The sequence below is a fragment of the Syzygium oleosum genome, unplaced genomic scaffold, assembly GCF_021117445.2.
Source record: "Syzygium oleosum isolate NSW1041296 unplaced genomic scaffold, Sole_v2.1 Sole_v2.01, whole genome shotgun sequence".
NCBI classification, from domain to species: domain Eukaryota; kingdom Viridiplantae; phylum Streptophyta; class Magnoliopsida; order Myrtales; family Myrtaceae; genus Syzygium; species Syzygium oleosum.
In genome coordinates, this window is record NW_026607485.1 from 1,829,451 (window position 1) to 1,852,030 (window position 22,580).

Consider the following 22,580-nt stretch of genomic DNA (forward strand, 5'->3'; position numbering starts at 1 on the left):
GGAAGCGGAAGACAATGAAGTGGGAAGAATTTTCGATAAGAAAACGGTGATTTTATGCGAAATGTCATGAATAGAGCGAAGATCAAGCAAGTGAAGCCGTCTTTCTTTACGGTGACAATTGGGCGGCAATTAACGGATTTTGGGCATCGAAGCAGTCGGCAACTCTGTGAGCGGAATAAGAAGAATCGATCTTCTAGTTCTAGTGATGGGTCGGCCACATATGCTTGGGGCTCTATCAACATTGCGGAGCATCGCAAACGACTGGTAAGTCGTTAAATGAGTTATAAGTTAATTTAATTCAATTACTCATGTTTACATTTTGTAGGCACAAGAATTGGGGACGGAACCGACATTTGCAGCTACATTTGAACGCACATTTCAAAAGAAAGATAAGACATGGACATGGCGATCGAGCAAAAGCTGTTAAGGTATGTAAGGTTATACTTTGGCTTATATATAAACTATAATGAAAACCGTGAATGCTTTCAATATTTATGGTAGATATATATATATAGTGATTTTATTTTCATCTACATTGTTAATGTAGGAAAAATATGATGAACTTTTAATGAGCAGGATGCTAGTGGTAGTGATGATTGTCCCGAGTGGACCATCGGTTGATAATATGGCATTATGGATGGAGGCAACGGGTGGGGTGAAAAAGGGAAAATATTTGGGATGGGATCGTTGTCAAGGATGTACATGCCGAATAATCTGGAAGTTCATCATCCACTTTGCGGCGGTCAAAGGAAGTCATGACAAGGCGAGCAATTGACTTTAGAAGTGCATCGTCGAATAATTTACTTGTTCAAAAGGACGAACAAATAAATAACTTGGAACAACAAATGAGACTCGTTATGCGACACCTTAACCTCAATCGCTATGACGATCCTCCTGTACCTCCACCAATCCAATAGGTGATGGGCACAATGATGACCAACACATTGATGCCGAGAATGCTGATGATGACGATGATGATGATGATTTTCTCCGGACTTTCTAGTTAAAATTCTCAAAATCGGGGGTAAGCTTGCTTCATAATCTTGGTTTTTCATAATTTCACTCATATTCATATGTAAGAACATTTATGTTCGTCCTGAAACGTATTTTTGTTAACCCTCTTGTTATTTTACACCTAGTTCCACATCCATGCATAAACGCTTCTTTTATATTACGGACTGATTTATATATCGACATTTCCTCGGTCTCGACAAAAGTGACTACTTTTGGTGTCCTGCCATCGTACCAAAGCTGCGTCTTCTTGTGTATGGTTTTTCGTCTTCTATGGTTGTCCCGTCTCTTAGTTCATGTTTTGAATGTATTGTAAGATTGGATATCAAATAGCATCATGTCGGACTACGCAACTTTCCTTCGTTATTTGTTTCAATTATATGTCATTGTGGTGGTTTGTCAGAATCTATGGTTTGTTCGTTTTTTCGTTTCAATTATATGTCATTGTCTCCTTTGTTTGATATGGACAAGAATTTATGGCCGAAATGATGTAAAAATAGCAATGAATATTTTAAGCGAATTTTGCGATCATTACAGCTCGTCAGCTAATTTGCGACGAATACATTTTACTAACGAATTTTGCGACGAAATTTGCGACGAATTTTGCGACGAAATTTGCGACGAAATTAGCGACGAAATTTGCGACTAAATTGCGACGAATTTTGCGACGGTTCGTCGCAAATTTGCAACGAAATATTTGCGACAGATTGTATTCGTGGCTAATTTGCGACTAATTTTTCGACGAATTTTGTGACGAAATTTGCGACGAATTTTGCGACGAAATTTTGCGCGAATTTGCGACAAATTTGCTTGACGAAATTTGCGACGGATAGCGTTTCGTCGCAAATTTGCTGACAAGCAATATTTGCGACGGATTGTATTCGTGGCTAATTTGCGACTAATTTTGCGGCGAATTTATTTTCGTCGCAATTTTGCGACGAACTTTTAAATTTTCCGTCGAAAAATTTTGCGACGACTTAGTAGCGACGGAAATTTTTCCGTCGCAAATTCGATTTGCAACGGATTTTTCAAATTTTTGAAATTTCGTCGCTAATCCGGTGTTTTTTGTAGTGTCAGTATACTAGTTCAAACAAGTGAATATTGCATGGATTTACTAAATCGACCCAATCACATTTCTAGATTAAATACCAAATTTTCTCAGTTCAAAAGCTTAGAATCATACTAGATTCTTCTCGGACACATTATTCACTATTGACACCTAAATTTTGACTAACCATTTAGAAAAAATTACATAGAAAATCAGGGACTAAATTTTAGCTGCTAAACAAAAATAATTATAATTAAACTGCATAACATATAGATATTAGCAACATTTGTATTAATAGTTAATTAGGCCCATATAGCTTTTAGGATCATGTAGTTTAATCCATTCATTGAATTGGACTGGCGGCAGATGGACTTAAGTGAATGGTTTTGAGCTTAATTGAATTAAATGGACTCAGCCCAGAAGATTAAATGTTTGTCCAAGCCAATTGAATACATATATAGCTGAAATTTGAATTATAGAGCAAGTTGGACTAATTGAATTCTTGAATTATTAAATTATATATTTGGAAGATAATTCATATTATTCTATGAATATTCAGCTAGAGGAAATAATCAGAAAATTGCACAAGTTGAGTATAAGAATTAAGAAATAATATATCTTGATTCTTGCAAGATAACCTTGATTAACTCTTATAAATAGATAATTTAGGTTCACAATTGAGGGGAGGGCCACACATTTCATAGACGGCCACATTGGGGCCACACAATTGCGATACAAGGCCACATTGAGAGAAGCAGCAACATAGAGAGGGATTCACAGAGAAAATAGACGGGGGAGGAAACGTGAGAAAGAAAGAAAGCCTGAGGGAGAGGACGGCTACCATTTTACTGTAGATGGCCATTATACACACATGAGAAGAGAGAGATCATGAGTGGGAACCGAGGGAGACATTGAAGTGTCCTTGAAGATTGAAGATCCCACTGGTGATCCTTCCGACGAGCGTCAACCACTCAAGCGAATCCCAAGGCGGCCACGAGTGCACCAGCGGGTCTCTGCACCTACCATAGGTCAGTCCCGACGTGTGGCCAACCCAAAAGCTCATTCATCGGAGAAGACAGTCCTCACTCCCACACCGATAGTGTCTCACTCCAACAGGCGAGCTTCTGACGATCTCTCCAGCCCCCGTCGCCGCTCCTGGTGTTCAGTCCAACAGATCTAGCAACTCAGTCGCCTCTCATCGAGCACCTCTCCTCACTGCCGTCGGCGCTGATTGTCCAAACACCACCACATGTTATTTCAGTCTACTCTCGGTCTTCATTACTTTGTACTAAGTTCTGGTTGTTTGCTTGCTCCAGTATATGTTGATGTCTTGCCTCTCGCCACTCATTTAAGATAATTTGTGATTATCACGAGTGACCTGCAGGCATGAATAAATGAGAAGCACGCATGTTTGAACCGCATGAGGATATGACATCTGTATACATGCTATCATAGCATTGCTATGCACTTGATGGATTGCTGGATGTGTTATTGTGAATTCACGTGTCTCAGTTCTACATGGTTTTAGAGTCTTGTACTTGGCTGTTTCGTATCTAGTGAATCTACTCAAATTGAATTGAATGGTCAAGTTAATGTTTGTGATTTGGTTTCTAGTCAGCTCGTTTCCGTACAATCCCTCGGAGGTTCATTAAGTCTTGAGGTCGGTCCTTGGATACATCGGCCTGTACGGGGGCCACGATCCACCATTGCCGATCACTGTGACCCAACGAACCTCATCCGCAAGCCGTAATCTGGTCCAATTCCAATTCGGCTTATGCATGTTCAAATTAGGTAACATTCTTTATCCAATTCGATTTGAATATTTCATTCATTAATTTGGACCAATTGTTATCTAATACGTGACACTTGAGATCTTAGACATATCCAATTAGGGCTTATTGATAAAGTTGATTAAATTACTAATTTGATCCGCAAAGACATTGGATCATTTTTTTTTGTTACTTCAACTTAATATTGGATAATTGTGTTGCCTAAGATTGTGATAATTTTTAATTTAACCCGTGAAACGATGAGTTATTTTTTAGATTATCGTAATCTTTAATTTGAAATTTTTGTGGATTACGCTACAGATTGGGTGAATATTATCTTGCGATGAATGCTTATCCTTTGCTTGATTGTTTCCATGAAAGAAAATGCAAAAAAAAAAATCTCATCATAGATTAGATTACATTCATAGATAAGTTTAGATGTTTAGGATTAGATTTTAGGGATAACATATTTTCCTAGATAATCTTGCATGTTTGGACATATTTTTTAGAGATAATATTAGGTTAGAATCATGCTAAATAGAATTTCCTTATTAAGTTAGGATAGTTTGGATGGATTGCATATCTAGCTAGTAAATTAGAATTATTTTCCGATTTGAATTATGATTTGACGTAGATTATTTCTAGTTTAAGTTAGATATTATCCTAATCTTGTTAACTAATTTGGGTTATTTTTAATTTCGAATTTAATGAAAAATACCAAAAATGTCATGTTGGGGTAGTTACATATTAACTATTGCCCATTATTTGAATTAAGTCATTTAATTAAAATCGCATGTCATATAGTTTGCATGTTAGTTTTATTAGAAGTTGCATGTCATGTTAGAGTAAACATACTTTGTACGTCATTGCATTTAGAGTAATTGCATCACATGCCTTACATTTTTGCGATATTTTTCATTTAAATAAGAGAAAACCCTAAAAGATTTGAGTGGAATTGCATGCTAATTAGAAATCATATTTAGGGTGATGAGGTGAATTTCTAGCTAACATTACAAATGCTTTCTTTGCTTCAAGGTAAGTGCACCCTTTTTATCTTGCAATTTATTCATCGTTTTGATTATTGAGAGTTTCATTAATGGTTACGCACCCACATGATCATCTCACATGTTGGTGGATAAGTTTAAAATCAATCTAAGCTGCTTGCCAAACATTTTTTGAATAAAAGATAAAAGGTATCAAAAGGGAGTTAGAGTAATTTAGAGTAATCAAGTCTCCAAACTCATAATCTTTGATTCGTAAAAGTGAAGTAATTCTCTCAATACTTTATTTGGGTATCTAATCAACCTATCAAAAACTGATTAGTGGTGACTCCTAGATAAAAATGATTTGCATGTGTCGCGCTGCGCTTTTTTTTTGGAATTTCGGGGTTCGCATGCTAAGGAGGTATTTCCGTGCAAGGGTCTCTCCTAGACCATACCTCACGTGACAATGGATAGTAATTTCCTATTTGATATAAGTTTTCGATTTTGGAGTCGCCACTAGTCATTATTGATAGGTTGACTAGAAACCTAATCGGGGTACTGGAGAAATATCACGATTTTACGAACCAGAGATTCTGAGTACGGGGACTTGGTTATGCTAATGATCCCGAATGGAGATCTCTAACGCCCTTTTGGTACCTAAGAACGATACGATGTCTAACGTGTCTTGCAAGTTTCCGAGGCTTACCATTAATTCTGTCCTTTCTAATTGCGGGGAAAATCAATCAAGAATTAAATGCGCAATCAATGTTAATCAAATTAGTCAATCCTAAATTGTCTCTAACAATGAAAATCAATCAAAACATCTAAACCCTAATGAAGCCTTAAAGGCTTGTTCATTTCATGATTTGTTTCTTTTTTAGGGTTTTAGGGTTTTTTAGGGGTTACAACTCTTGAATTTGAGATTTTCTAAAAATGCCACTTGGGCACTTCAAAAAAATTCAGATTCACTTTCTAAGGTTGGCCACAGTGTTTTTAAACAATTCTGTGAATTTTTGAATTTTTTTTCGGAAATTGAATTTCTGAGAATTTCATTAACCGAGAATTGATTTTTATGAATTTTTGAAAATTTTTATGAATTTTCCAATTTTCCAATTTTTTTTAGATTTTTCTGAATTTTTTTTGACATTTTTTATTTGTATTTTTAGAATTTTTTATTTTTTTATGAATTTTCTAAATTTTTTTTGAATTTTTATGAAATTTTCTAATTTTCTTGAATTTTCCGAATTTCTGAAATTTTTTATTTATTTTTCTGATTTTTTTTTTTTTTCTGGTTCTTTTGAATATTTTAGATTTTTTTATTTTTTATTATTTTTCCCCCCGAAGTGGTGAACTGGACTTTACCCGGTTCAACACGGGTTCGGCCCGAGCCAAACCGGCGTCGCCGGCAAAGACCCGCCGGCTTGGGCCATCTTCTTCCGGCGAGAAACGCGCAAAACGGCGCCGTTTCCGGCGTTTCTCTTTGAGGCATTTCGTTGAATATGTGGTGGGCATGTTTATGAGTTTTATATTGTCGAGGCCGTGACTTTGAGCTCATCGCTGAAGACCTTCCGGCAACTATTTCGCCTGATTTTTGGTTTCGTATCATCCCCTCATCACTACCTATCAATCTAACCTATCCAATTCGTCACTAGAGTATTCCCGACAGGCGAAAAACCGATCCAAAAAACCCTAACCTAAAACCAATTTTAATAAGCTCCTCTAATTTCCAGATCAATATAAAGTCCGCCCTAACCGTCTAAGTCGATTTAAACAAGCACAAAAACATCAAACAAAGTTAGAAAAGGCTAACTTGAACAATTTATGGCCACAAGGACGCTCCGGCAAGGTTTGAATGGACTTCGGTGAGATAGTTCATGGACAACCGGTTCGGTTTATGCAAGTTTATCCACCAAAATGCAATCAATCAACAAAAAAAAATTGATTAGAAACTTGTTTTAGACATCAAAGAACTAAGAATAAGAATCAACAAGGAAATCGCATAAGTGTTAATCTTGAACTACAACTCATTTTCTGGAAATCTGAAAAAACCATGACTGTGATACATTTTTACCTACTTCGTCGAGGAATCAAACGAAGCTGTTGCGCTTATCGATAACCGTAGAGTTCTTTCTGGATACTCCGGCTTCTAGTAAATGGCCTCAGCTTTGCCGGAAAAGCTCTGGACACGCCGGCCGAGACTCGTTTTCAGACCTAGATGATCAGCTCCGTCATAGGTTCACCAGATGTGGAAGATCACAATCGGAGCCAATTTGTCGGCACTTTCTCGCCGGAGAAGATGCCGATCACTTGGTCCTTAGATCCTCAACACATCTTTTGCTCTCTTTCTCTCTCTTTTGTGTTCTCTGGTTCGCTCTCTCCCTCTCTGGAATTTCGTCGAATACCTTCTATGCCTTGTTCAAGTTTTTCTTTGTTTTTGTTAGTCGATTTTTCCCGCCCAAAATCAGTTGCCATCGCCTTCCAATCGGTTGTAACCGATCTCCAACGACAGCTATAGATTCTCCGGCTGTTATTTGGGTCAAATACATGTTCATTTGATCGGATTGAGTGGGTGAAGTGGCAGGGTCGAAGATATTTCTGGGTTTATTGCACGTTTTGGGTGAGTCGGGTAAGGAAGAAGGGTAGCCGGGTCGGATCGGGTTGATCCGGTCAACCCGGCAGGCCCGGTTTTGACTAAACTCGAAAATTAAGCTCAATTTTGACTCAATTTTCAAAATTAAACCCCAAAATTGAATTCCTCATCACATTTTGAACCCAAATATGTAATTTTCCCCAATTTTTTATAAAATCATGTCCAGGATTTTCGAACTTTTGTGTTCGGGTTATTAAGGTTTTATTCAATTTGATGTCTTAATGACCTGATTAGATAAAATTGGTGCCAAAATTGAATCACCCATATATGATTAATCCTAGAAATGATGGTCTCATGGTTTGACAATTTCGAATTGGGCACGATTCCCAATTTGGGTTCAAAATTCCGAATTTTCAATTGAATTTTGGGGATTTTTTATTTTTATGATAAATTGTGCAATTGGACCGACCATCATGAAATTCAAGGTCCCATAATAATTTATTGTGAAGACACTATGACTTAAAAATGACTAGAAAAGATTTAATTGCATTTTTTGTTCAATTCGAGTTTGATTTTGCCCAATTTTGGGAAAAACACATAACCGATTGAGATTTTTCAAAATTGATGATGCATTAATGAAAGTGGATTTAAAAGAAGACTTATGACTATTTTTATGGAATTTTCTGATTCCATTTGTTATTTTTCTTGATTTTCTCACTTATTTTGACCAAAAGAAATTAAAGAAAAATGCTAAAAAAAATTATTTTTGGTTTAGAAATAGGTTTCTAGGCTTGGCCAAGGTTCCTAATCCTAATTTTAAGATTTTTGAAAATATGAAAAAAATGAGCTAAAAATCAGGTGTCAACAGCATGTTAATATTTGAATCAAGTTGCGAATTGATATGGGCTTGGGAGAGCCCGAACTAAGTCTAGGTTTAATAATTCATTAGCCGAACCCTAGGTGGTGCACCCTAAGGTAAGGTCGTGACATTCACGCAACCGACTCAAGTTTCATGTCACAACAAATGCATTCAATCGCCAATTAGATGGTTTTAATCTTGTTGTGTCGATATTATCATGACGTCAAGATTTGATTTTCCTTGGAGCCTGTGTGGAAAGAGACCTCTCAAGTAATCAGCAAAGTTGATTCTCTTGAACAATGCTGGACTTCCAGAAGTAATTAGGCTTTGTGCTGGGTCGATCTCTGCATCGAACCTTGGGCTGAAAAAGGTGTCGACCAATAACCTTTCTTTAGTCGAGTAACCCGAGTTGATTGTGGCCTGATGCTCAATGACGCGATATGTCCCATTTGACACCGTTTGCCAATCATTTTTTAAACAAGTATTGATTTTGTTCTCTAATCACAGAGATCAATAATATACACATGATTGTTGTTAACAAGTACAAGAGAATCAATCAAAATATGAATTGCGATTATTTTAGGTCGACATCCTCTCCTTTTAAAAATTTATTGAGAGATTGACACCTGCCACAAATGCATGTAAATCACCGAAATTTATTTATTTTTCCTTTTCCATTTACGCCCTTATTTTCCATTCGTTCTTTTCAATTCTCTCTCTCTCTCTCTCCATGTGTGTGTGTTCAGTCCGCGCTCAAGTTGTGGGCATGGAGGGTAATAGTAGACTTGTTAAATGGGTCTTAAACCTATATAGGATTTATTTAAACAGATCACATATGGGTCACTAAAACTTTGAAGGCCTATCATAAATAGGTATTTAATGGGTTGAGTGCAAAACCCATTTCCAATCCACCCATTAAATCCATACACACTTTCCCCCTTTTAATAAATATATTTTTTAAAAAATTGAATTTTTTTATATTTTTTCTCTTTCTCTTTTTCTTTTATTTTTCTTTGTTCTTTTCTTTTCTTTCTTTTTTCTTTATTTTCTGCCGGTGGCCGGCCACAAGGGAAAGACGACCTCGCCAGCCTGGGGCGATGCTCTAGCCTCGCAGGTCTCAGGCGAGGTCGAGCTCGCCCGATTCCAGCGAGTCGAGCCTCGGGCGATCTTAAGGCTCGTGTAAGGCCTTGCCAGATTGGCGAGCTCGAGCTTCACTGGCCTCCGGCAAGCTCGTCCTCGCCTGTGGCCGGTGGGCAATCGCCGGTTGTGACATTTCGAATTTCGACTCATTTTTTAGATTTATAAAATGTGTATTTTGTCGGTGCGCTTATAGTTAAATCTCGCCCTGAACTGATCACTCTCAGGTTATTTTTAAATTAGAAATTTTGCTAGAATCGCACTCAAACGAATTTGACCGTTATTAGAGCCCGAATTTTGGTATTGAATTTCTTGGAGTTTTGTGACAAATTTATTTGGACGGTGTCGATATTATTGTGGCCAGCGTCGATATTACCCGGGATTCGTGAAAAGTGAAATTTTGACCGGGTGCGGATTGGACTAGTAGACCTCCCTCGTAGTGTGTTTTATTTAGTGTCTTTTGGCCAAATTCTAATTTATAATTAGGATTTTTCGTGGACCGTTGGATCGATTTCGGGTTTGAACGTGGGCCATCGCATCGCACTCGAGTGCGTTTGACTCTCTCTCTCTCTCTCTCTCCCTTTGCCCGGTCACGTCCCCTCCCCCATGTTGCGCACGTCCACTCCCCCGCCTCCCCATGCAAACTCCTCTCTCTCTCTCTCTTCCTTTTTCTTTTTTTTCTTCTTCTTTTCCTCTGGTGCCGCTGCTTCTGCTTCTTCTTCTTCCGCTCACTCGACCAGCCGACCACCACTCACCGTCCGCCTTGTGCCGCCAATCGCTCGAACAGCCACCACCTCGGCCGTCGCCGCCAGGGCCGCCGTCTGTCCCGCCGTTCGTCCTTGGGCCGACTGCCCTTCTCACTCCTCCCCCTCCCCTTTTCACGCAGTAGCAAGCTCGCCGCCGCGTCCGCCGCGGCTCGGCGATGCCGAGAGGCCAACCGGCCCATCCGGCCTCGCCCAGCCACCTGTGACGCCGCCGTGCCACCCCCAACCGCCGCCTGCTCGCCGCCACCACCCCAGCTTCCCCTCTCGCCCATCGCCGCTGCCTTGCTCCCCTTCTGCCCCTCGCCGTCGCCGGACACCAGCCCAGCTCGCCTGGCTGAGCCCGTCGTTGTCACCGGACACCAGCCCAGCTTGCCTGGCCGAGCCCGTTGCCGTCGCCGTCCGACCATCGCCCTAGCTAACCGGCTGTGTCGCCTAGCCGCTGCCTGGGTCGTGGCCGAGCTCGTCGGCCGCCTGCCCAGGCCGTGGTCGAGCAGCCCAGCCACGGTCCTAGTCTTGGCCGAACATCCTTGCCTTGTGCCGAACCGTTGCCCGTCGCCCAGCCGCTCGCCCAACCACTCGCCCAGCCACTCGCCCGGCCGTGGCCGAGAGCCCCGGGCCGTGGCCGAGCGCTATGCCGAGCTGTGGCCGACCACCGTGCCCGTTGTCCCCTCGCCCGCGCTGAGCCGCCTGGTTTTGGCCCCTAGCCGGTTTTTCCCGGACCAAACCTAGGTAAGTGACTCCCTAAACCCTACTTAGTATAATGGATATTATTAGACTTGTTTAGGGGTTGATTAGTATCGGTTTAGTGGCTAAGTTAAGATTATTATTGATGTTTGAATGTGGCCCGTTGGTAGACTAAATTGCAATGATATTGTGGCTTAATTAGCGGCTGAATTACTGCGGGTTCAACGGCTAGTTTGTTGTGGTATTCGTGGGTGAAAATGGATGCTTGATTGTGGCTGACTTGAACGTCGGATTGGTGAGCTTATGACTGGAGTTTGGATAATATGACGTGTTAGAATGGCGAATTGTGTTGTGGTAGTTTGGAAATGGTTGTGTGATATTTGATTATGTGAAAGACGTGGAAATTGATTGAATTATGTGGCGTGTGTGTTTGCTTGAACAAGCCCGGATCGATCGGAGGGCTGCCAACTTGTAGGGTGTTGACTCGGGTTGTGAGAAAGGACCTGTGGGGTGTTGACCCGAGTCGTGAGAAAGGTCCTGAGATGTGTTGACATGGGACAAAGCCCGGATTGATCGGAGGGCTGACCTGAGGCGTGTTTACATGGGTCGTGAGAAAGTGAGAAAGGACCTATAGGGTGTTGACCCGGGTCGTGAGAAAGGTCCTGGAGCGTGTTGACGCGGAACAAAGCCCGGATTGATCGAAGGGCTGACTTGAGGCGTGTTTACGCGAGTCGTGAGAAAGCGAGAAAGGACCTGTGGGGTGTTGACCCGGGTCATGAGAAAGTTGGATGGACACGCATGTGTAATGTATTTAGTTGAATTGGATGAATACACGTGTATATGGCGCTCGGGTGATTGTGATATGTGCTTGGGCTATTATTGCATTATAGTGTTTGATTAATATGCGGGGTTGACGTGTGAATTGAGGCGAGGTAAGTATGTTTGTGTGAATTCTAGTACATCAATTGTTAGATTGCATGCGGAGACTTGTCTAGGTATGCATTGGCCTATGTGGGGTTTAGGGGTCTGCTTATTAAGATTTATCTCATCCTTCGTTGTTAAACATTTTCAGGCTTGAAGTGACGAATAGTCGTCACGCGCGATTCGGAGACCGGGAGTGGTTTTGGACATTGATGCTACACCCCTTTTTGGATGCCCCTTTTTAATAGTGAAGTTAGGCTATCCAACCACCGTCCCCTTTTGTTGAGCGTGGTTTATTCGTTAGTAACCTGGGTTGTTTTGGTGTAAATAAATATTGTAAGTAACTGTCATGATCATGTTATGCCTTTATTGATTTGTACAAGTACTACCCTTTTGTCATTGTTTATTGCTTGGGTTGTTTGATTTCCGCTTCCGCTTGCGTTTGTCTTTGCGTGTTTCGTTTGGGTCGGCGACGCGTCCTGGGACGTCACGTTCAATACGATCGTTGTAGGGGTGTCGCGAGCCTGTTGGGGTTCGGGGCATGACACCGGTCGTCGTCGTGGTCAACCACCAGCCAAAAATAAAGGAAACAGAAAAAAATAATTAAAAATTCTATGTTAAAAAATAAATAAAATAATAAAATTACTAAAATGAATGCATGAAGTAAAATACCAAACGTCAGAAAATATTTTCTAATTCATTTTCAGGTTTCAGCCAAACATTGGAAATTTTTTTATTTTCTTGGAAAATAACTTCATGGAAAATATTTTATAAAAATGTTGCATTTTTCACAAAATAAATAGAACCTCAATTTAAAAAAAATTAAAAAAATTGTTCACTAGCTTTGTATTGTATGAAAATTTTTTAGTAGTATAATGTTTTAAAAAAGTCATAAGAAACAAGTTTTTCTATATTGAGTTAAATATAGAACTGTTTTAGTAATATGAGTCGAGTCAGGCATGAGTTGGGTATGGGTCGGGATATTTATATTATAAATAAATGGGTCATAAATGGGTTAATTGGTCAATTTGGGTCGAACCATTTATGATCCTACCCAAACCCGACCCGATTCACCCGTTTAACAGGTCTAGGTAATAGTTGTTCCCCCACATCTGTCTTGTCCATCCTCAATTCCTTTGCCATTAGAAAAAGGAATGTTCATGCCTAGTTTAATTAGTCAATGCTATTTACGGCTCGCATTGCTCACGTTTTGGAGATGTCATAGTTTATTCATTTCCCTCCTAAAAATTTAACTGTTATATCGTAAATATTGGTTCACTAAAAGAGCTAGTGACGTGATTATATGGATTACCATATGATGAAACATCTATCAAGATAGAGTTAAGACGATACCTACGCTAACATTCTTTTTCAATGGGTCAGGTCAGCAATAATTCCAACTCTGTGAACCATTATCCCTTATCCGGTCAAGGAAAAGCCATTCATGCCCAGACTAGGAAGTTCCAAAAAAAGGATTGTGGATAGTCCCTGAACATAAATGTTTGCTGCTCCACAACTTATCACCTACGTTCTGGGTCACACCTTCTTTTTTAGGTAGAATTAATGGTTGTGTGAGCCCTGGACTACTTAAAAATCACTCCAAGAGGACATTACAAATTTTCACGAATATGCGACAAGTTATTTCTTGTAGCGTTTTACCCACTTACATTTGACTTAAAGTACGAAAGTTAATGAAGGTGCAAATGTTTAGATGTAACGTCCCAATAGTTTTACCAATTCAACCAACCTTGAAGTTCAACTTATGAATGCTTTTGTCTTTACGGGGAGCAAAGAAGTATTGTAAGGACTAGCGTATTTTCGATCAAGTAAATCACATTTCAAGAATACGTGAGACTCGTGTTGGGTCCCCTAAAAAGGGCAAATTCCCTTTTGATTTCTTTACCCAGACAAATTCTATGTAGAATTTCCTTTTAGATGACATGGAGAGAAAGAACCTGAATGGAGGAGGAGGTTAGGGAATAAGTAAGGCTTCCCGAAGTGCTTGGGATGGGACAACGTGTAGAAGAGGTCTCCCAAGTCCAGCTTTTGGTCGTCGGATTCAATGAAGGCCTGACCGAATTCCTAGGTTTGTCATCATGCTGCATGATAAAATTAGGAATTGAACTGAAATGAAAAGAAATTCTAAATATAATAGTTTAAGTACGAAAAGTTGTGAATAACGAAGGACTAATTTGACTTTATCATGAAAAGTGAGGGATTCAATTGAATATATTAAATGTTTAGTGTTTCGACCAAAAAAAATTTAATGTTTAGTGACTATATTGAATATTTAAAAATAATAAAAAGATCATATTGAATAAATAAAAAATCTAATGACGTCGTTGCACATAAAATCAGAATTTTGTGCTAGACTTAGGATTTATCTCTAGGGGGTCTCTAAAGACATGTTTCCATCTTTGTCCTTATGAACATGTGCATGCTCAATCAGTAACTTCCTTCTGCTGCCTTCTTCATCTTTTGGCGAGTGGCTTGCAAGAATCTGCTGCTTTCTGTCTTCTTCCTTCCCTTCGGCTAGCACGCACGCAGATAATTTAATGTAATGAGTACGGCGAGCATGCTAAATAACATCATAGACGATCACAAAAGTCTAACTTGGACTTTTTTTATCGAGACAGATCAATATGCTTTAATTTTGGTGTTTGTTCAAGGGCTCAACTTTGAGTCATATTTTAACAAAACATATTATTAAAAAATAGAATGCAGAAGCTTTAGGGTAAATTTTTTTTATACTTAAATTACGTACTTACTACCTTTTAATTGTTTGAAGATGTATAGTGAAACATTTTTCGAAATGATTTGCAGTTTGTAATTCAAATCTCATGGGTAAACATTACACACTCCCACTATTATTTATATGAAAATAGTGCCAAAATTGAAATATACAATATCATCAAACATAAAGATACTGGTATAACGAATTACCTATTTTACAAGACATTATACTTTTACAACAAACGATGCTACAACACTCAATACCCATAAGCGGCATAGAAATTGATTCACTAGATATATTTATGATATGATGTGACAAACTTTTATTGGATGCTTAAGTGTCTTCCAAAATGTTTCTCATTCATTCCCCTTTAGATGCAACAGCCTTCTGTGGTTGAAGCTTCATCTTCTCTAAATATGACTTTCCATTAAGCTTCTGGGAAAAAAAATCTTTGATATATTTCTCCGTCTTTATCCTTCTAAACAACAATGGACTCTCCTTCGTTGTCAGAGATTGGATTGGGCTAATTTCCGAGTCTAGCTTAGGGTTGAAGAACATAGCAATTGAGATCCTTTCTCTTGTCGAATCCACCATGGCTCTATGCTCGATGCTATTGTAAAGACCATTGCTAAGAATCTGCAATTATAAGCAAAGGAAAATTATATTGGATACGAGTGTAAACGGGCTGGGCTTCAAGGACATTTTCGGCCTGGCCCAGAGAAAAAAGGAAAAATGGGCCCATTTGAAATTTAACCTGTAACAACTGGTCGGAGCTGACCGGGCCAATTTCTTTCGTGCTTTTGGATTAATTTGACTACTCCTAGTAATAGATGCCTTTTATTAACCGAATTATTCGTATGATATATTCATGGTTGTTGACATTTATGTGAAATGCCTTTTATGACAAAATGCCTTAGTATTTCAAATCGTTGAATTGTCCACGAAACAAATTCAAGGCTAATTTTAGATACAAAGGAATAGAGATAAAATTGAAGTTTTAATTGTTATATATATATATTTATATCACACACACACACACACACACACACACACACACATATATATATATCACACATGATTGGATTTTCCCTTAGAGTGATACATGGAAATTTACCATCTTCCGGTGAATGGGGTATCGAAAATTTCACCATGTAGAAATTGTGGGATTTCAAAGTGTGTCTAGATTGACTTTTACTTTTTTTTTCTTGTTTAATCTAAATCTTGCAATCCAAATTCTTTAACATTTTTTGAAAATTTGAACCACTTGAAACTTTCCACATAATATATTAGAATAATTTTTTTTTAAAGTTGACTAAATCTTGAACAAACAAGCCCCGGAACCTAATTTGGTAGATGAATACATGATTTAATATATAAATCATATAATGATGAATGACATGGTCATCAAGATCTTAAAAATATGACACTGGCAAAAGTTCAGGATTGTCGTCATCATGACCACACCTCCAAATGAAACTCCTTCAATGATGATGCACTAAGTTGATCGAGTTAATTAACAAGTTCAGGTGGTGATGTGACATGAAATCTTACGTGTTTTCAAGTGACCTAGAGTGTGTCCTGTAAGTTCTCTCGATATATCATGAGTTCAAACAATACGTATTCGCTAGACGACCAAAAAATGACATGCTTCATTAAGGGGAAAATGTCAAACAAGTAAGAAATTCTAAAATTGAAGGAGAAAGTTTGCCAAAGCAAGAAAATGATACCTCCATGACATCTCCCACATTCACTACAAATGCATGTGGTACAATGTGAATAGGTGTCCAAACTCCATCCTTCTTAATTTGGAAGCCATTGACACCATTGATTTGGTGGAGGATGGTGATGCCGGTAGCATCAGAGTGTGGTGTTAGCCCGACAACAAGCTCCGGCTGTGGGCACGGAGGATAGTACGTCATCCTCATAGTTTGAAAGCCGTCCTCAAATAACTCTTTCATCTCATTTATTTCGATATCTAAACATTTTGAAATCAAGTGAAGTAGCTGCATGGCCAGCTTTTGTGTCTCCTTAATGTAAGAGTCTAAGGTATATCTACATGTGAAAGGAAGGTATCGAGTATTAGTGTCAGAGCCACAAATGGTAGAAGATTCTTGTACATATTAATACGACATATGAGCTAACTCACCTATATCATTAGATCAGGTGGCTTCCACGTGAGACTTACCTTATCTAAGGATGCATGTGGGTTAAGCTCAAATGCACCAGATGCAACCAAGAATTTTATGTGTACGCGCGCGAGAGAGAGAGAGAGAGAGAGAGAGAGAGAGAGAGAGAGAGATTGATTTGGGTTACAATATACATTATGAAGTTTGCCATTCGCCGCCTCTGAGACCCAAAATCACTAAAAGTTGTGTAGAAGTCCACAAGTATGAGTTATCTTCCTACCTCTATAGATATGAAAAACATTAAGTTGGCTAAGTGAAATGATAGACATAACCAATCACAGCGAAAGAAATTGTATGCAAGCTCGTGTTTTAAGCAAGATCCAGTATGAGCCCTTAAGATTTCTACAACGCCACTGGTGAGCCTAAGAGATCTACCCCCGGAGTTCCACCAACATAAATCTATAGCCAGGCCATCATCACTACTTGTCAAGATAACGAGTATTTATCTTGACAATTCACACGACCATCACATCTATATAACATGTGTATGTGTGCGTGAATAAAGATAGAGAAAGAACCTGAGTGATAAAGGGAGCTCTGGAAATAGATGAGATTTCCTTTTGGCGACGGGGTTGACTATCATGAAGAACCTATCACCCCAATCAAGCTTTCCTTCCGATCCTGCAACATTCCCGTAACCTTCAACCTCTCCTAACCTTATTTTGAATTTCGTTTTCTCTGACAAGGGAAGCTTGAAAAATTCTTCGATTTCATGTCTTAGATCCTCCAACAAAGAAGGACCCATCCCGTGGTTAACCAGCTGCATAGACAAATTGCTATTTAAAATTTTAACTTTGTAGAACATAGTCTTGAAATTTTTTAAATTTTCCAATATAGTGTTGATTATCACTTCCTCAATATTTCCCTCAGTCACAACGCATGTGATTTACCCAGAAGAATTTAAATTTGTGGAATATAGTCTTAAACAAACTGCAGGGTACATTACTGTACCATATAGGTACTCAATATCCAACATAGAAAAACTTCATGCAAACCATAGTTAAAATTGTTACCATCGCCAAGTATTAGAACCCGAGTCATTTACGAAAAAATAAAAATAAAAGAAACACCGCATGATATGCCGAATGCTTTTGACGTCGTAGGATCCATTTGGGCCGATTGATGTGATCGGAGGTCCAGGTCGCAGGGTGCAGTTTCTATTTTCAATCCATGTATTTTAGGAAAATTTGAGACGACATCAACGTACGAAGCTTCAAGTCCAAATGGGCTTTAAAGATAGAGAAGAGGAAGTTTGAGAAAACCTGAAAGAGACCCAAGTCTTTGCAAGCCTCGTGCAATTTCTGCAATTCCTGATCACCCGCAATTTGGTCCGAGGACAATTTGCCCAAGTCAATGACTGGAACAACTGGCGTTGGAGTAGTTCCATTATCAGAGAGGATTCGTGGTTCTTGGTCGCGACGAACATACCTCTCTGGAACAGCATTCATGGTTTCTTTGATGAGCTCTTGAACGCTCACCACCGAAGAACCAGTATGGAGAGGTGGTAATTGTGATTCCATTGCTCTAACTCAATGCTGAACTCGCTCTTGCACGACGCTATTTATAATGAGCGAGAGAGAGAAGAGAGTTCGACTATGAATTTGTCACGATCATAGAACAGAAAGTTTGAATGAAAGGTAATGATATAAACGGGTCAGATTTGACGACCAATATGAACTCGTTACATTACTTAATTTGAGAGAGAGAGAGAGAGAGAGAGAGAGAGAGAGAGAGAGAGAGAGAGAGAGAGAGAGAGATATGTGAAAATCAAAATAGCCCGACAGGAAAAAGGCCAAAAAAAGAAAGCAAAAGCTCTAGAAATAGCCATAATCACATTACCTTCGGTTGTCTCGATTCTGATTGATTTTCTATGAAATGCGCGTTCTTTTATTTATGGTCTTATCCATACTTAAGCAAACTTCCAATTTTTTTGTTTGTTTTTCATGCTCCTCTTTGGCATCAAGCTAAGGTCGGTTGAAATGGTATTTGGACAGATGGAGCAATGGTTTCCTGATGCTGAAGTCAGAAATTAACAAAAGTTTTGGGGAGATATAATCAAAGGAACATTTGACATTAGGGAGATATAATCAAAGGGTCTGGGGAGATGTAATCAAAAGTTCACAGATCTAGGACGTTGAGGACGGCAAAGCTAGATCCGCTTGTTGGAAGAGGGATCGGCTCCACCTAAGTTCAGGCAGCAGCGTAGGACATAGCTCTTTCTAAAATTAACGAAGAAGGGAAGAGTTTCATGAAAAAGATGGTACTTATTAGGGGTGTACATTGGCTCCAGTTCAATCCGGGAATTGGACTGAACTGGCATAAATAAATTAAAAGTTTGTGGAGTACATTACATATTGGGGTAAAGCTCAGGGACCATATTGAATAAATTAAAAGTTCATGGATCACATTGCATATTAGGCCAAAGTTTAGGGACTTTATATGTCATTATCCCTAAATTTTATGGAGTAAACATTCCAAAGAATGACTTAAAAATAAAAAAGACACTCGTCTCGAAAGTTTTATTTCATCATAAAGTTTGATAATATGGAGAGCTGAAGCTTTGAGTTTTGACCCTAAAATTAAAAATTAAAAATTAAAAGTTAAAGTTAAAGTTAAAGTTAAAATTAAAATTAAAGGGAGGGGTGGGATTAGTTTACTTCTGGTTTGTGGGGTCAGGAACGTGAGGAAGTATAGGTTTGTCCGATTAAACTCTTGAAGCTTATTTGCATGTTGAATTTTTCAGGAAGATCAAATCTGATTCAAAAAATTGTTTTAACTTTGCTTCTTTTGAATAAGCCACGTTGTTCATTTCTAGAAATCGCCATATATTGACTTTGGACAAATCCAAAAAGTAGCACAATTTTTTATGGTTCTGGCAAATCTAACATAACTTTTCAATCATAAAAAAAAAATTAAGGATAAGTGTATTTGAAGTCTTAAAACTTGTCAGGAAAGTGCAATTGAGTTCTAAAACTTTCAAAATGTGCAATCAAGTCCTGAAACTTGTCAAGTTGATGTGATATTTTCTTTCCAGAATAGGACGTAATATTTTGGCAATTAGGTTCCGATTAAAATCTTTCTATTTACTAGAATTAGGGTTTAGTTGCCGGCAGCACTATACACACTGACTTTACTAACTCTTTCTATTCAAGGAGGACGGATCGGAGAATGGAATGGTTGAAGAGGGCAAGGCTCAAACTTGCTAGATCTGGCGAGGTCATGCCTCGCTAGTGGCTAGCAAGGTCAACCTCATTGGCCCTTGCCTCTGGCCGTGGCAACGAGCTAGAGGAAGAAGGGAAAAAAAAATAAAGAGAAAGAAAATAAAAAAATCGAAAAAATATTATTAAAAATTGTTTGCATCAGCGCCGATTGCGCCACGTAGGCCGCCGGCAACCATGTCAGCGATCTCCATCCAAAATTGGCTGGACGGATTAAATTGGCACAAAAGAAAAATGTTTAAGATTCAATAGGTATAGAAAAATGTTTATAACTGAATTGACACAACTGCAATAAATTCACAATATTTTGATAATTCTCCTATTAATATTTTATGCATGGCCAATATTTGGGGAATCTTTGTTTTTTTTTTTTTTTCTGTTCAAGAGTATTTTGGGAATTGAATCGTTCCAAAAAGAATGTTATAAGGGCACTTTCATACTACGCATGGGGGTTGCGAATGGAATCTTCCTAGAGACACCGTCCGGAAAAAAGAACTCTTTGATAGTTGACGGGTGTATCGTACAACATTGACTTTGAAAGCCCGACATGTCCTTGATCAACATTTTCTTTTCCCACCATCTAAATTAGAATTTCATCACATCATTGCATCGGATCTGTCATTCTCTCTATTGGCGGATCAACGATCTGCTTTCCCCGCAAGAGTACGAGAAAACATGGGCCGAACATTCGTGGAATTTCAGGTGGAATAGTTTAATTACCTCTTGTGCGTGATTGACGGTCATGGGACGACAAAAGTAACTATCTTTTGTCGAGCGTTCCCAACCGCTATTATTTATCTCGTTCCGTTCACAATTCACGTTGAAGAACATGCGCGGTAGTTGCAAGATTTCCACATTAATCACGGTTCCGGGAGCGATACACCTGTTTTTCCTTGATATTGAGTTTCTCTAAATTCTTCGGTCTAAACTTTTCTCCCCTTCTTGTTATCCTAAGTTTTTTTTTTTTTTTTGCTTTCTATAATTTTCAATCATATTTTACTACATGCGTCCGTTCTGCAGTACTTTGGTATCAAAACTAGATATGTTCTTCATCAATTAGTATCAAAACTAGATCCGTCCTAGTTATATATTAACAGATGATCACTCGTCATTCTCCTATTTCCAGGATCCTGTATGTAAAATATATTTCTTATTTGCTATATCAAGGAATTTGCGGAAGCTTGTACATAATAAATATGACCATACACTGTCTAGTTACAAAAATGGTACCGTAATCGATAGACATAATATACGCATCCATTACATGAGTTCGCTTTCAACCCTATCGTCAAAATACGTAAGTACAAAAATTACGTAGATTCAAGCCAAATCATAATATATTCACCATCCCAAATTTGAAGCTCACGTCCATTTGATGAGAATAAACTACCATGTTTTGTTGTTTATAAGGTAAGAAACTATCAAAATACACTGCCACACCATATAAGGAAGAGTACTTACCGTCTTAGAACGATAATTGTTTGCCAAAAAGCATTGCTCTATTACCATTTGTAAAAATCTTACCTTTTTTACATTGGTCAATCCTTCAAAGAAGTACTTCAAGGCGGTGAATCTTGAGCGTGCGATATACTAACGAATCTAGTTAGTCATAAATTCTCACCCATTCAATAATGTGAGGCTTGAGTAGTGGATGCTTATCCTTTCCATAGCTGATCAAACTCCCAGTATAAATTACAAAAGACCTTTTTGGGAGTAATTCATCTAATTTGGTTATTTCTTATTGGACTTTACTTTGTAATGAATGATGTTGGTAACTTATGTACCTAGTCGATGGTCTTTTAGATGGCGACTAGACGTGGTCTTAAATTGACGAGACTCTTTGATCGATTTTAAGTTATGGATCTCACATTTTTATAGGACCTAAACCCATCGTACATTTTATGTAATGACTTCTCAAGAAATTTTGGGCAAATGAAAAGGAAAAGGAGAACCAGCGAGGCTGAAAATACTTTAGGTCGGCTGGTCAATGTGACGGCATTGAATGTGGAAGAAAACAATAAATAAAAAAGAAATTTAGACTCATTAAGACTACTTTACAAACTTACTTATTAAAAAGTGACATACCGGACTATAAGTGATCCTTCAAATAAGTGAGTTATTTTCATGATTTAATCATAATCTGACACATCACTTAACAGATCGATTCTCTAAACAAATTTTAGTAAGTCTAGTATTTTCCATAAGAAAAACAAAAATACTGAAGCTAGATAGTCAAATCACGATCCAGTTTAGTACCTTTATAAACGATAAAATCAGAAATTTTCGAATGGTAAAAAAATGAGTACAGTCACATAACATTTGGGTTAGTTTTTCCTGGTTGGCTAGCAGAAAAAATATTAGTGATTCTTATAAAGAAAAAAGACCGAGGGCAACAATCTATATTATGTTTTTTTCAAGAAAAGGTTTGGATAGGATTAGAACTTACCTCACCTATGTTGGAGTAATCGGGTTAAGGCGCCAATAAAACACCATTTGCCCACTGAGCAAGCCTATCACCATAGGCACAACGAGTGCAAGTGTGGAAGCTCAAATAGACGGTACACCTAAGCCAAGGCCCTATTGGAAAAATATTTTCATGACATCCAGAATAGATATAAATATTTCCAAATTATCCCTATTGGAAAAATATTTTCAATAACTTTCCACTTTCATCCA

The 22,580-nt window shown here is 38.4% G+C and overlaps 1 protein-coding gene across 1 annotated transcript; it reads right to left on the reverse strand.

Moving 5' to 3' along the window:
* Positions 1-14,841: 14,841 nt before the first annotated feature.
* LOC115691615 (codeine O-demethylase-like) lies at positions 14,842-18,208 on the reverse strand. Its single transcript, XM_030618310.2, has 4 exons — positions 17,949-18,208; positions 17,205-17,446; positions 16,228-16,552; positions 14,842-15,136 (listed from the first exon to the last, which is right to left on the reverse strand). The coding sequence occupies exons 1-4, from the start codon at positions 18,204-18,206 to the stop codon at positions 14,861-14,863; spliced, it is 1,101 nt and encodes a 366-aa protein (XP_030474170.1). The 5' UTR covers positions 18,207-18,208; the 3' UTR covers positions 14,842-14,860.
* Positions 18,209-22,580: the final 4,372 nt, after the last annotated feature.

Bases quoted from the DNA above. Each gene is read 5' to 3' on its own strand.
- LOC115691615 (XM_030618310.2), bottom strand. From the start codon at position 18,206: ATGGAATCACAATTACCACCTCTCCATACTGGTTCTTCGGTGGTGAGC. The intron at 17,447-17,948 runs GTTTTCTCAAAC...TTGTCTATGCAG, and splicing joins AAGACTTGGGTCTCTTTCAG to CTGGTTAACCACGGGATGGG. The intron at 15,137-16,227 runs GTATCATTTTCT...TTATAATTGCAG, and splicing joins ATGTGGGAGATGTCATGGAG to ATTCTTAGCAATGGTCTTTA.